Source organism: Schistocerca piceifrons, chromosome 7, assembly GCF_021461385.2.
Source record: "Schistocerca piceifrons isolate TAMUIC-IGC-003096 chromosome 7, iqSchPice1.1, whole genome shotgun sequence".
NCBI lineage: Eukaryota > Metazoa > Arthropoda > Insecta > Orthoptera > Acrididae > Schistocerca > Schistocerca piceifrons.
The window spans coordinates 516705471-516721727 of NC_060144.1; the positions used below are offsets into that span (position 1 = coordinate 516705471).

Below are 16257 nucleotides of genomic sequence, written 5' to 3' on the forward strand. Positions count from 1 at the left end.
GTTACTATTAATGTTGTCTGCACAGTCATTAATATACAACATGAACAGCAGTGGTCCTAACACTCTTCTGTGGGGCACACCCGAAGTTACTTCTACATCTGATGATGAATCTCCATCTGAGATAACATGCTGTGTCCTCCGTACAAAAAAATTCTCAATCCAGTCACAAATTTCAATTGATACTCCATATGATAGTACATTTGAAAATAAATGTAGGTGTGATAATGAATCTAATGCTTTTCAGAAATCAAGAAATACTGCATCTATCTGCTTGACCCAAAGCTTTCAATATGTCCTGTGAGCAAAGTGCAAGTCAGTTTTCACACTATACATGTTTTGGAATCCATGCTAGTGGGCATGGAGAAGGTAATTCTGTTAGAGGTAAATTCATTAGGTTTGAGCTCACATTATGGTGTAAGATTCTACAACAAATTGACATAACGGATATTCCAGAGTAGGTTTGTGGATCACTTCTATTACTATTCTTGTAAATGGATGTGACCTATGCTTCCTTCCAACTTTTGGCCATGGTTTTTTGTTTAATGGATCTATGGTAGATTATAGTTAGAAGAGGGACTAAATCAGCTGCAAATTTAATCTAGAATCTGATAGATATTCTATTGGTCCCTGGATCTTTGTTCCATTTTAATGATTTCAGCTGTTTGTCAACACTACTGATCCTAACATGGATTTCACTCATCTTTTCAGTGGGTTTTCCCTTGTGAAGAAACATTTGAAAATGGAGTTAAGCAATTAAGCTTATGCTTCGCTGGCCTTCAGTCCCGGTCTCATTTGTGTGTCTGGGCACTAACTTAGATGCCATTAACAGCCTTTACAGGTGACCAGAATTTCTTCGGTTTTTGTAAAAGATCATTTTACTGCTACATTAGTTATTGAAGACTTCATGTATTGCTCTCTTGACACCCCAATGCTTTTACACTCATTCTGCAGTACTCTTTGTTTGACAGTGTACCATGGAGGATCCTTTCCATCATGACCTGTTGTGCTGGTTACATATCTGTCCAGTGCACAATTTAAAAAACTTGAGCTGTAGTTCCTTGCTTTTTTATAAAGTTCACTGAACAGAAATAACTTTCTACTTGTTTTAGTAGGCCTTTGTACTTTGTTAATGATTGTTACCATAGCCATGTCATTGTCACCGATATCAGTTTTGATGTGGATATCCTGAAAGAGGTCAGGTGTATTTGTTGCCATTAATCTAATATTTCCATCATGCGTAGAGTTACAAAGTATCTGTTCTAGGTAGTTTTCAGAAAAGGCATTTAGTAACATTCACAGGATGTCTTATAATCCCCACCACAAAAACTGTAATTTTCCCAGTTGATTGTTGGATGATAAAGGACTCCACTGATGATTTCAGTATGATTGGGGAACTGAGGATTTCTCTAAAGTCTGGTGGGTAATAGAAGGATTCAGTTACTTTTTTCTGCCCACCCCTAATACTGAGTTGCCCAAACAATTTCACATGCACATTCAATTTCTATCTCAGTGTATTTGAGTCTCTTGTCTACTGAGAGAAATGCACCACCTCAATTTCCCATTAGCGTAACCTTTCAACAAACACTCAAAAAGCTTACTACTGCCATAGATTTCAGGTTTCAGCCAACTTTCTGTATCTAGTATTATGTGGACTTCACTTCTTTTCAGAGTGCTTCAAACTCGGGCACTTTGTTGTGAATGCTTTGGCAGTTAACCATTAGGATTTTGATACTCTTATGTACAGGGGTGTTCTTTTTGATCTTAACACTTATAATTCTGGGTCTCCTACAACTGTTACCTGGACTGGATGTAGAGTCATCTACCCAAAAATTCCTTGTGTGCACCTCACAAGCAGCCAAGTTGTAGTCTATCTTGTTACAGAACCCTCGAAGTCTCTGGTTCAGTTTTTCCTCTCGACTCAGAACCAGAGGCCCATGATCAGTTCTTGGGACAATGCTACAAATTGTGAGCTTTGTTGAGACTGTATGCAAGGCTGGTCTTCTCAGCCTTCTCTGCCAGTCGCTGAAATGACCCAAGTGTGACCTCGGAGCCCGGCCGACTGGCATCATGTGCTCCAATGTGCACCACAATCTGCAGACGGTTGCACCCTATTCCCTCAGTGGGTCCCAGAATAGCCTGTTTAACATGTTGAATGAGACCCTCAGGCATACACACAGTACATCTGGTGTGCCTTCCTGTCCCCTGTTGCCATTTCCCTGGTGAGTACAATTATTCACCATATATTTGAACAGCCCAATAATGACTAGATCCCTATTCATTTGTGTTTGCTTCTCTTGACACAGGACAAAGCAAGTTTCCCCAAACAGGTGAAGTGAGTCAAACTGGCTCAGATTCAGTGAAAAATAGTGCCTCCAACTTGTTGGTTAGGGGAATCGGTATAACACCTTGAGTCTTCCCTTGTCCCAGTCTACCATGTAAAGGACACCTAGATCTATCTTTGACACACAGTACCAGTCAAGTAGTTGAGTACTGACAAATTCCCAACTTCCTGCAGATGAGACAGGATCCACTGGAAGAGAATAGTACTTGAGGTACCTTTGGTACCACAAGTACACGACTCTCGAGAGCTCTTCCAATATAACGACTCACAGCAGCTGCTGATCATTTTACAGTAATCAGGACAATTTACAGCTACTTACAAACTTCAACTAACTCTTCTGGTATTTGAGAACAGCATTCACAGTGAGGCTGCATTGTGACTGGTGCAGTCTTTTGAGGACAGTAAACAAATAACTTTAAACTAAACCTGCTGACCATCTTTTTATCAGATGAGATAAAAAAATTACTAATTTGCCATAAGAATTAAAGCAAATACACAAAAAGAGATTTATATTAAGGCAACAGAAAAACCTATGGTAAAAATTAATAGTTTCCTAAAACTTTTTGAGGTTAATTATAGTCACTGGCAAATTCAAAAATAGAATTAATTTACAATAAATTTAGATAATATATAGCCTACTCCTCTTGTAAAGGAAAACTAAATGTAACATAATATGTTCATTTAAATATCTGCAGTTTACTAAATCACAAATTTGATATACACTGAAAATTTGGGTGATCTCTTCTTTGGGAGTAACCATGAGTCACAAATGCTGCTTTACTAAAAGTAGGTTTTCCACAACTCTTGTTTATAAAAATTTTCAAAAAATGGTTTTGTAAGTGTCCGAAAATTCTCAAAAATAACCCATTTCTCACCTAAATTCTACAGGGAAATTAGAGAATGATTGTTTTGAATGAAGATAGGCTTACTGTTCTCAAAAAATTTAAAATAGCACAAATTAGTTTAAGCCAGCAGTTGACAATAACAGTAAAAGTTTATCATGCTACTTGCAGTCGTTCGAAATTCCACAATGTATTGCAATACAAACAAGTTTTGATGCAATCAGTAAAAGATTATGCAGAAACGATGATAACGATAAAATACCTTTTACTGTAGAATTTCAGATCAGCACATGAATCTGGCACACATGGTCTCACACAATAGAAAATTCTAAAGCTGAAATTCAAATATAACTAAATGTCCGAATAGCACAGATTTTTTACAAAGTTGATTTTGTGACGCTTCTACACTGGCATGTCGAAGTTGAACACCTAAGTGTCAGTTTCTCAGTCAAAATCACCAAAATGTGCAGCACTAACAAAGCACGTCATCTGCCTAGAGCAACTGACAGTGCTAGGACACTAAGAGCATTTTGCCGATTGTTCAAATCTTCAACGACAAAAATTAGCTCTTGGATTATGGACTCTTTCTTGAACCACTGTGTGAATGTCCTCCTCATTAGAAAATATGCAAATCAGTTTGTCTATTGCCTGTGCGTTACTGTCTGTAGTTGGTGTTGATGGCCTTTCTTCCCACTCCGTGTCACACGTCTGTGTGGTCTTGATCAAAATTGGCGCCATTTCACCTAGGCGGGGTGCGACACTGCATTTATTGCATATAATGCCAGAATTTCATGGTGAAATTGTGTGCATGAGTACGGAGGCTTCTACAGCAAGTGTCATGATGATTAAAATTCTTCTGTATGTTGTACCAGATCATCTTGTTGTTGTGGTCTTCAGTCCAGAGACTGGTTTGATGCAGCTCTCCATGCTACTCTATCCTGTGCAAGCTTCTTCAGCACCAGATCATAAGATAAAATATTTCGATTATAAACTTAACACAGGTTCACAGTGAAATTCTGGCATTATATAGAGCAAATGCAGTGTCATATCCAGCCTAAGTGAAATAGCGCCAATTTTGATCGAGATGCTGAGCCAGAAGAAAGGGCATCGACATCAGCTACAGACAATAATTCACAGGCAATTGGTGATCTGATTCGCAGATTTTCTAACAGTGAAGACACTCACACAGTGGTTCTTGAATGGCTACATGACCCAAGAATTGTGCCCAGAGGAAGCCTGTTGTAATACATCCAAAACATTGGTTTTAAGTTCATAGTCAAAGTATTTCATACTATGGTGTGGTACAAGCAGAAGAATCCATGTGCGCTTTAGACGTTTTGCCCACAACAACCGTACTGTCCTGCATACATCAACTTTCGAGTACATTTCCAGTCACCACACCATTTCACTCTCGCATTGTGGTGAATTTTTCACCTGTACTGCAGCCAAACTGTCTCTGTAGGAATCCCAGAACATGTACTATCTTTGACAATGTGCCACTCTTGTTGGACAGTGGCCTTTGTGTGGGATGACATGTTTAATTTACTTTTTAAAGTCTCCTTGTACTTCTCATTTGGGAAAAGATAAATCCACAGCACTGCCATGAGCATCCACGTCACCCTCCTTTGCCAATCCGTTCATGGGACATCTGGAGGAACTCTTCCTAGTCTTGCCGGCCGAAGTGGCCAAGCGGTTCTAGGCGCTACAGTCTGGAACCGCGCGACCGCTACGGTTGCAGGTTCGAATCCTGCCTCGGGCATGGATGTGTGTGATGTCCTTATGTTAGTTAGGTTTAAGTAGTTATAAGTTCTAGGGGACTGATGACCACAGCAGTTAAGTCCCATAGTGCTCAGAGCCAACCTCTTCCTAGTCTTCCAAAACCCTTTGTCTGGTTCAGGTTCATTGATGACATATTCATGATCTGTTCTCAGATCCAAGACATCCTATCCTCATTTGTACACAGCTTTAACAGCACTCCCATTCACCTCACCTGGCCCTCCTCAGTCCAACATGCCACCTTCCTGAATGTCAACCTCCACGACTCTGATGGGTCCATCCATACTTCTTTGCATATCAAGCCCACTAACCATTAAACATGCCTGGATTTGGATAGCTTCATCCATTCCTCACCAAAAAATCACACCCATATAAGTCTGGCCACCTGTTGGCACATTTGCAGTGACAAAAATCCTCTTTCCCAGTCTGCTGATGGTCTCAAAGTTTCACTAAGGCCTTCAAAGAGAGACATTATCCCACAAACAGAGTATCAAATAGCTTTTCTGTGCAATTTCCTCACATGTCCCCACTGTCGCCCTCCACATGCAAGAACCAGCAGCAAAGGAGCACCCCGTCATCAGTCAGTCTCATCCCTGTGAACTGCTTCCTTCACCAAGGCTCCGACTATCATTGTGCCTGGACATACTACCAACACTTCCCCTATGAGCACCCAACCTACAATATATCCCTGTCCATCCCTATCTCGCACCCACTCCCTGCCCCTTACTGTGGAAGACCAGGTGTGAGACCTTTCCGATACACCCATACAGCACATGCTGCTCCAGTCCTGTTACAGGTTTACCTTATCCTGTCAGAGGCAGGACCACCTGTGAAAGCAGTCACATCATGCACCAGCCTCTCTGCAATTTCTGCAAAGCATTGTATGTAAGCATGACTACCAACCAACTGTCCACACAAATTAATGGCCACTGCCAAACTGTGGCCAGGAGGTGACTCAATCATTCAGTTGTGGAGCACACTATTGAGCATAACATAATGATTTCAGTGGCTGCTTCACAACCGTTGCCATCTGGTTGCGTAAAGTTTGGCCAGAAAATAATTAATTTTTGTCCATGTGAAGCTGTGTTTTTTTACACACAATCTCTTCTTTTTCAGCTCCTACCAGAGGCCGCGGTAGAGGTAGAGGTAGAGGAGGATTTCGTGGAAATCGTGGATGGCGACGTGGGTTCTAGGATCGCAGTCTGTACAGTGTGCTTTCTGTGTTAAATCGTCTCGTGTTCTGCTTAATTGTGAAGAGATGGTAGCAACCAGGAAACTGTTTGGCTGAATAGACTGAAGACGTATGTTCTGGAACAGACTTAAGAAGAGGTTAAGATGTGCTGCAGTAAATCGTGGGACTTTTACTCTGTAGCTTTATTTTGAGCCGAAAAAAATTATCAGTTCAAAACTTTTGTTTGCATTCTAGAGATAACTGGTAAGTTATAAGAAAACCATTGAAGATATTAACTCTTCTGGAAGAGCAAGACAAACTGCAAGAAGCTGTAAAAGATCGTCTCAAGAAACTCGTGTGACGTACGTCAGTGACTTGGGATAGAACAGAAATTTAAGTGCCACCGAGTTCTAGCTTCAGTCATTTGGGAGAACTTACGTAAAACCAGCTCTTGTCCTTCGCCATTTAATCCAAAACTGACCTACATGAAGTGGCTTTGCAGTTTTGTTGCACAAAAATTCATTATTGTAGTCTTGTATTGTATGTAATCTTGTCCAAATAACAATTGTGAAATTTAGAGTAACTCAGATGCAAAGAGAAATCATATCAGCACACAGTTGGCTTTTTGTTTCTGTTTAAGAAAAGTTATAGCCATATTAGTAGGTTGTATAACTACTCAGTTATGATCATTGTCTTTTTTTAAAAAATTGAAGATACTTGTGCTCCCAAAGATTAATACACTAAATTCTTATAATTTACTCTTTTTTTTCTGTGCATTGTCTGTTGAGACAATAGTCAGTTATTGGCTCATCATAAAAAATCATGTAAGATGTGTGTTATCTCGGTCACCATCTTTATATGTAGTAGCACTGTAACTTAAGTGAGGAAGGTTGCAGCTTCCCAATGAAATTGGTCATTGTATTACATCTAACATTGAGCTTCTAGCTCCTTATAATGATTTTTGGATATTCATTTGAAATTGTGTACTGATCTGTTTGTGTGCAGTGCCAGTCAGATATGTATTTGGAGTTTTGAATGTGTCATTACTTGCTTTTTGTAGAATCATCATGAGTAGAAGTCTACACATTCATATTGTTAAGAGGAGTAAGCCTTTTTGATGTTACCACGTTGATTGAAAGAGCTGTAAGGAAATGTAAACTGTTAATACAAAGACTGCTCCGGCGCATTCGTGCATATTGTTATGAATTGTGAACAAAAGAATGATGTAGCTGCGCCCTTGCAATGCACCTTATTTGTATAGAAACTGGAAGTTCTGTATGTTGTCATTGTGGTCACTTGGCCTATGTTGTATGCAAATTGATGATGGTGGTAGTAGTAGTAATGTTGATGACTGAATGATGCAGTGATTAACAGAGCTATATGTGAATGACCTTTGAATGTCTAAGCTCACAAAAAGCAACACATTGATTATTAATTGTTGCAGTTTTGGAACCAAAGTGTTGTTGCAGAATGTGTGCTTTGTGTCGGCTTAGGACCCATTAAATGAGGGGGGATGATGATGATGATGATGATGATGATGATTGTGTGCGTGCGTGCGTGCGTGCGTGCTTGCTTTGTACCCATTAAATGGCGGTGATTGTGTGTGTGTGTGTGTGTGTGTGTGTGTGTGTGTGTGTGTGTGTGAGAGAGAGAGAGAGAGAGAGAGAGAGAGAAACACCCTTAAACACTTTTCTGAAATTCGTGCAATTTTACTTATTTTAGAATATTACTCACATTACCATCAACATTATTTTTCAGTTCCTGAAAACTGACTTGTGCCCCAGCTGATGTGGTGTGCAGCATTGAGATACATCTGGCGAATAATAAAAAGTTCTGTTACAGGAAGGTGCAGACTGGCAATCTTTTTCTGCAGGGTGGCAATACAACTTACGGGCTAAAAAATTATTTATTTGTTCAACTAATCAGTCATTTCAGCAAACTGTGAAGGAAAAGGAGAAGACTGTGACAAGGTTATGTGTGTGTTTTAATGCCTTTGAATAGAGAAGGAAAATGATTATATTTTATAACATGATGAGTGGGCTTCTAAACTCCATGTACACATGAACGATACGCACAACAGCATGCAACCATGTGCACATATCATATCTGTATTATGAGACAAAAATGAATTAAAAACCAAGAGTGACAACTGGAAATTACAGAATAAATACTATATGCAATGGTTCGTGTGCATTGCCCCCCCCCCCCCCCCCCCCACCATCACCCCCCTTTTAGTATTTAGTTTATGAAACAGTTATACATTTTCCTTCTCATAACTTTCAAAGGAAATATAAACTTCCCTTGATTAGCACAAGAAATACCAAGCTGGTATTTGCTGCATATATTCTCAGTTCTGTTTTATATTGTCAAGTTTATTTGATGTTAGTGTTTTGCTGTTTATTTTCCTCCTCTCCTAAGTGTGAGCAATCACTTAAATAGAAGCATTTTGTCATATGCAGTTTCTTGTTGTATCCATTCTCAGTTTCTAATTTTCACCCTTTGCATAGAAAGATGGGGAAGTGTACTAAAATGGATGTTGCACATATGAGCAATTGCACCAAGAACGGACAAAGTTCAAATGTAAAAATGTATTTAGTAAATAGTAGGAAACGAGATAAACATAAATATGTGAGAATGAAATGCAGCAATCAAAACGAGCTGTTGGCAGTGTGTATTGTTGTAGTGTCTTCCACCGGGTGTGGGTGGCTTGTTGTGTTTTGTTCTGTTCATTTGTCGTCTTGTACTTGTGTAGGAGCATTACTGAATTGTAATAATAGCAAGAGCTATTTATTCCAAAGGTCATGGCTCCAAAACCAAGTCTTCCTATCTCTCATACTGCATATGACTGAAGGATGTGGTCTCTGTGCTAGAAATAATTCTGTGCAGGGTTTCTCAGTTGAGGCACTAAAGTGATTACCCACCCCAAAACTTACATTGTTCTAAAGCAGTCAGTGATCGTTCTTTAGGCTACTGAAGGACCCAGATGTGCTATGCCCAAACGCAGTTGATGCTCTTTTCCTTCTTGTAGACATGAGTGTATGGGTTTCCATGTTCTACTGTAGCTAGAAACTTATGATCTATGAAGAAACATTTTTGTAATTTGCATTGAAATTATGTTCTGCACTTTAGGGATTTCAAGTGTGCAAAAACCCAGAGTATAATTATCAACGTATGATTCTCGGGTCTGCCACTGGAACATGTTTTGTGAATCTTCAGTATTTTCTCAAGGCAACTGCTTGACATAGTCAGGTGGTGTCTGTTGCTGGCAAATAGCAACACTTATCAGCTGTAACCAGCAGTTATTACCTGAACACATCGATCAGTTGCGTCGAGGAAGTGTAGTCTGATGCATAAAATGTGATCCCATAGTACACCAAGGAACCATATATAGAACATATCTCCCACGAAAGCTTGAAGAGTCAAATCCAAATTATTCTGGTCACGCTGTTTGACTAAATTCCTGTCTATAGAAACTGTCTAATGTGACACTCCTGACTGCAGAAATCTACAATCGTGGGGAGACTTCAGTTATCCGTGTTTTATATCAACGTGTTTTTCCTGTAAAGTAGTTATGCAAGCAAGAAAAAGTGCAGTATTGTTTCTTTAATAATCATTCTTCCATTTTTATTATAAAAAGTAAATTGCATCTTTTCCCCTCTTTGAAGTTAGTATTTGTTGCAGTGGCTAGGGTATGATATCTATGTTGGATATAGCATATGAAGAATTTCTGTATCCTGACAAAAAAAAAAATATCTTGTTTAATAATGTGGTTTTCATGCTGTCAATTCTAATAATTTTATTATATTTGTTAGGATAACCTGCAATGCACAATACTGCATGTTTTAATTGTGAGCTTTTATTCATTTCTCTATTAACATCAGGTGCAAAAGGTAACAAATAATCTCCACAGAGGTCCTTGGAATATTTTTCAGGCATACCAAAAACAGAGTTGGGATACTAAAGCATTTAACATGAGAGTTTTGGAGTTCAAAAATTTTATTCTGTATGCTCTTGTATTAAACATGTATCTAAAATATGGGATTGAGTAAGAGTGGACTGAAAGTAATCTACATTTAGGGATATATTAATAATGTTACTCACTGTTAACATTTGTTGGAGTATTGTGTGTTGCATATTTCTCTTTAAGTTATAATTAATTCACATCTTTTTCATGTAGCTGGTCCAGAACATAACTACTTGTCTTTCTTTCAGCTGTTTACATGTTCTGTTCCTACCCAATTTACCTGGATTGTTACACACATCTACTATATTATTTAAATATGTGTAGTTTTTCCTTTCCAGATTTGCCAAGACTACTATGGATACTGCAGATATACAAAAAGCTAGATGTGGGAGCAGCTTCAGTGGAAATAAGTGTGCTTGCATAGCACATAAAAATATTGTACATTACCAGTGAAATGAAATGCAATTAATATCTTTCTTTATTGATATAGCAAGGCACTGTTGTCCCTATGGCATCCCCGTATATGTTATCATATGTTAAATTATGATTTTCTTTCTTAGCATTTCTGAGGACTGCCATATTGTTTATAAGGTGAGTCAACCCATACCTAACACATAATTTTTTTTCCATAGAAAAACAATGTTCATACAACCTTACTGTAACTCAAATGATTTATGTACACAATTGTGAATAAAAGTTTTATATTGATATGTTACATTTACTTGCATTGTATCCATCCTGTTCCACAAGAGTGTTTTGTCTTATCATAAACTGAACAATATAACTTAGCCTGAACATCCATTGATCTGAGCACTGAAATGACTTCAAAGACTTCACATAGAATCTACTATCTCACACATGAGTCTGTCAAGAGGATTGCATGATTCTTTGTCAGAATCTTCCTTGTTTGAAGTGTCCATATTCTCAAACAGCTCAGTGGGCACCAGCAATTTTGAGTCTGTTTCACTGTTATCAGGAAGCATTTGTAACGCCTGCTGTAGTATCTCCATCACCTGGAAAAGATTTGGAGATTATTTCTTAATCTTGTTTCCTAACACACTCAGGTAAACTCTATTAATGTAAGCACACCTTCTCCAGATGTTTTTGAAACCGTTGAGCTGTTTCAATCCGTTGCCGACGCTGCAGTTCCATCATTACTCTAAGCGTCTCTCGTGCCTGATGAGGTCTGAATTCATTTAGCAAGTGATGAATGTGAATAAAGAGTAGACTTAAATCTTCAACCTTCTCCGCTCTGCGAGGAGACTCTGGACACTGGACGAGCAAATCGAGAAGGTCCAGAAAATTGACAAGAAGTGAATGGTTCAACTTTCTCAGTTCTCGTCGGCGATCAAAGTGCTGCGGGTACAGGCGTTTGATACCCTGCGAAGAGAAAAGACATCTGAAACAAAACTTTTAACCAAGTCTATCAATAAGTCATTGGGCATAATAATATTTGCTGTGTGGGTAGAGTAGTGTTACAATGCCCAACATCTGCTGGCCATGAATGGTGTAAACTGCTAGTATGATAGGCAGCAATTTGAGGGAGAGAGACAGGGTTGTAGCCTATACTCCATACAATTCAATCTGCACACTGACCTAACAGCAACAGAATCACAGGGAAAATCTGGCAAAGGAATTGTTGAGGTAGAAGAAAAAAAAAATCATCAACAAACTTTAGTGTAATTTCTTCTGTCGGAGACAGCAAACGACTTGGAAGATCAACTGAACAGATTGAACAGTGACTACAAAAGACACATTGCAGAATTAATGACACTGATTTACATCAATGGGGGCAGTCAAAAATTTGTGCCGGTTTGGGATTCGAACCCAAGTCACCTGCTCACTAGGCAGATGGCCTGACCACTAAACCATTTGGTCACAGTGGTCATTGCAGCTTGGGGGCTTTCAATTAATAAAATTAAATGAGTGGCCCTGAACTATCTACCCTCTGACTCAGTGTTGAAATATTAGAAGTTTTGGCTGGTTTCGTTGTCTAGGGACTGGGATATGTAGTTGCCGTATTACAAGGCAAATACTGCTGAGTCTACAATATGAATATGCACATGAATCGAATGGTCGAAGGTTCCTATCACTTGGCAACTGAGAATTTTGAATGTTATATAGAAATTCATAAATGAAAGATTGCAATTAAGTAAATTCTGGAGGTACTATTTTAACGACTTCAAATGAAGGGTACGATAGCAGAAGTATTTTTAAGAATGCCCTTTATTACTGTACAACACTTATTGGTGTCGATGGTCCAGCAATTAAATAAACAATAAGTTGAATAACAGGGAAACAATAGATTCCTACTTCACACAATTAGTTATGAACAACATAGCTCACGAGATATTCACTTCTAAATGCGTACTACGTCTTCACTGCAGAAACCACGGAGATCTCACAAGTGCACAAGTAGGCACTCCAAAGTATTTCCATCTCTCGCGAACAGGCACAAACTGCTCCACTCTCCACATCTTTCCCAAACGTGCATCCATCGCACCCTACTGTCCAGGACTCTCCTGTCCCCTCTCGAAACAATCGCTGTTATTGGCTAGAGCGTTCCTGCCATGTCTCCAAGCCAACACACACTCATGAACATAATGAAACACATTCAAAATACTGGATTTACATTTCAATAACTTGAAATTAAATAAATATTCCTACGGCTGGACCATAAACACGCTCTAACACACATTACTAAATACGTAAACAAATTAAATAAACATATATCAAAGGAACAGAAATGAGGTGAGCCAGTAGCCTAATGTCTCTGTGCTTTCTAAAACACAGTAAATAATTGACCAATTTCTTCATGAATAGTATATATCAGGTATAAATAAATACACAGATGAACAAATATATTTATAAGCATGCTGCTACCGTTTTTTCGTGTAACTGTGGAGTACTAATGGCCTCATGCAATCAATAGTAATCGGCCACTTTGACCTCCAACAACTCGTGTACTATTCAAGTTACATGCCTGTAATTTATACCAATTTAGGTTTACACTAATAGCTCTCTAAAGACATGCCGGTCAACAAAATCAGATGAACCGTTTAGATTTTGGAAATTCGTTGCTGGGTGTTACTTGTATAATTTATCGTCAGATACTAAACTTTAAACTAATAAAGATATTGAAAATCTGATTACACCATCAGAATAGTTGTGCAAATAATGGTAACGTGCATGTTTCCTTTTGAGGTATCTGACTACTATTAATTTCAGCCACACTGTCGGCTGGACCCCATGGTCCAGCCATTTTGTGGCATCACGCGGTTGTTAATGAGCCGCAGCTTGCCAAGTGGCCCGAGCAGTGGTCGCCAACTCTGAACTTAAAATATTTCCAGAGCGCCACAACTCGCCCGTTACCTCACCAACTGCTTGGGCTACCCTAGCATATCTCCCATCAGACCCAAATTCTCAAGTTATCAACACATTATTGACATAGTGCAAGAAGAAAAACACCTTTCCCACTGCATAGCAGTCATACTGACTTGCTTTCTGCCGCTAAACCACCTTCCTGTTTGTGGCGGGGTTCTGTTATCCCCATCGTTTTAAATAAAGACTACAGCTTTTAGTGCACTATTTGTTTACAACATGATGTGAATGAAGGTTATTAGCTCTAAGGAAGTTAGCTATGAGGATGCGTCTTCTAGTAGTGCGAAACCGGCCGTGACTTTTAATAATAGTATTCTATAGCCAGTGCAGATTATTTCTTTCAAAATGTGGAAGTTTGGCTGCAGTTGCCTGCAATTTAAAATAACATGCTCAATAAAAATGCAGACTGCCAAATGGTTTAAAAAGAGTTTATGAAAAAGGATAATATTTTGTAAACTAATATACATGTGTTAGGAAGTCCTTTCTGAAAGTATCAGAGGGCGTAGTCCGTTACAGAAGTGAAATATGGATGTTAAGCAGTACAGACGAGAAAAGAATATGAGATTTTGAAATTTGGTGGCACAGAAGAATCCAGAGTACGTGGGTAAAACAGGTAATTAAGAAGTACTGAATGAAGTACAGGAGGAGAAAGGTCTGTGGCACTATTTCACTAAAAGAAGAGTTAGGTTATAGGACATATCCTTAGGCATCAAAGACTAGACAGTATGGCAAAGTAAAGAACGGAGGGTGGGTGGGGGGTTGGAGCTTCAGAGGGTAACCAGGGTACCACCGGATGAGGGTTGCAGTAGTTATGCAGAGATGAAAAGACTTTGGGTAGATAGCTTTTAGAGTCGGTGTGATTTAAGTTTACCAGTGGTTCCCTAAAATAACACAACACAAGTGCTGGGAAGGGTTCTTCGACAAGTAAGCGGCCAAATTTCTCCCTCATTCTTTTCCAAACTTGTGAGTTGGTGCTGCATCTCTGAAAGCCTTGATGTTGACAGAGTATTGATATATTTAACCTCCCTTCCTCAAAAATGGTGTTGTCATATTCACAAATGAGAAAACGGAGGCTTTGAAAAATTATCACTAACACGTGTTCTTTAAGGAGATGGCTTGGTGCCTTAAGACATTAGCTGTAAGGGGTCTATTGGAAGAAAGGAACACACCGTTTTTATTACCAAATGGTACTTATAATAGTTAACATATGTATGCTTTGTTCTGGCAATTGAAGACTATGAAAAAGAGAAATAAATCCCTCTAAATGGGTACAATAGCTCTCTGTTATGACCTTTGGAGATCTACTTTCAAGCCATAAAGTCAGAAATAAGTGCCTCTTATAATGGTGGTACAAGCTCTCTCACTCATGACCATTAAAGATCAACTGCTCAAACATAAAACAAGGTTAATATAATGGAAGGAAACATTCCACGTGGGAAAAATTATATATAAATACAAAGATGAGGTGACTTACCGAACAAAAACGCTGGCAGGTCGATAGACCACAAACAAACACAAACATACACACAAAATTCAAGCTTTCGCAACAAATTGTTGCCTCATCAGGAAAGAGGGAAGGAGAGGGGAAGACGAAAGGAAGTGGGTTTTAAAGGAGAGGGTAAGGAGTCATTCCAATCCCGGGAGCGGAAAGACTTACCTTAGGGGGAAAAAAGGACAGGTATACACTCGCACACACGCACATATCCATCCACACATACAGACACAAGCAGACATATTTAAAGACAAAGAGTTTGGGCAGAGATGTCAGTCGAGGCAGAAGTGTAGAGGCAAAGAAGTTGTTGAAAGACAGGTGAGGTATGAGTGGCGGCAACTTGAAATTAGCGGAGATTGAGGCCTGGCGGATGACGAGAAGAGAGGATATACTGAAGGGCAAGTTCCCATCTCCGGAGTTCGGATAGGTTGGTGTTGGTGGGAAGTATCCAGATAACCCGGACGGTGTAACACTGTGCCAAGATGTGCTGGCCGTGCACCAAGGCATGTTTAGCCACAGGGTGATCCTCATTACCAACAAACACTGTCTGCCTGTGTCCATTCATGCGAATGGACAGTTTGTTGCTGGTCATTCCCACATAGAATGCGTCACAGTGTAGACAGGTCAGTTGGTAAATCACGTGGGTGCTTTCACACGTGGCTCTGCCTTTGATCGTGTACACCTTCCGGGTTACAGGACTGGAGTAGGTAGTGGTGGGAGGGTGCATGGGACAGGTTTTGCATCGGGGGCGGTTACAAGGATAGGAGCCAGAGGGTAGGGAAGGTGGTTTGGGGATTTCATAGGGATGAACTAACAGGTTACGAAGGTTAGGTGGACGGCGGAAAGACACTCTTGGCGGAGTGGGGAGGATTTCATGAAGGATGGATCTCATTTCAGGGCAGGATTTGAGGAAGTCGTATCCCTGCTGGAGAGCCACATTCAGAGTCTGGTCCAGTCCCGGAAAGTATCCTGTCACAAGTGGGGCACTTTTGTGGTTCTTCTGTGGGGGATTCTGGGTTTGAGGGGACGAGGAAGTGGCTCTGGTTATTTGCTTCTGTACCAGGTCGGGAGGGTAGTTGCGGGATGCGAAAGCTGTTTTCAGGTTGTTGGTGTAATGATTCAGGGATTCCGGACTGGAGCAGATTCGTTTGCCACGAAGACCTAGGCTGTAGGGAAGGGACCGTTTGATGTGGAATGGGTGGCAGCTGTCATAATGGAGGTACTGTTGCTTGTTGGTGGGTTTGATGTGGACAGACGTGTGAAGTTGGCCATTGGACAGGTGGAGGTCAA

General features: G+C 39.8%; 2 protein-coding genes across 2 annotated transcripts in view; one reads left to right on the forward strand and one right to left on the reverse strand.

Moving 5' to 3' along the window:
* LOC124804592 (apoptosis inhibitor 5) overlaps nt 1-7316 on the forward strand; it is a 92183-nt gene extending 84867 nt beyond the window's left edge. Inside the window, exon 10 of the mRNA XM_047264783.1 lies at nt 6076-7316. Coding sequence (XP_047120739.1) covers nt 6076-6152 — 77 coding nt within the window. The 3' untranslated portion in view covers nt 6153-7316. The remainder of the gene's footprint in view (nt 1-6075) is intronic.
* Nucleotides 7317-10549: 3233 nt separating this feature from the next.
* LOC124804593 (mediator of RNA polymerase II transcription subunit 7) overlaps nt 10550-16257 on the reverse strand; it is a 49444-nt gene continuing 43736 nt past the window's right edge. Inside the window, exons 3-4 of the mRNA XM_047264784.1 lie at nt 11184-11474; nt 10550-11107 (exon numbers count right to left, since the gene is read on the reverse strand). Of these exons, the coding sequence (XP_047120740.1) occupies nt 10928-11107; nt 11184-11474 (471 nt within the window). The 3' untranslated portion in view covers nt 10550-10927. The remainder of the gene's footprint in view (nt 11108-11183; nt 11475-16257) is intronic.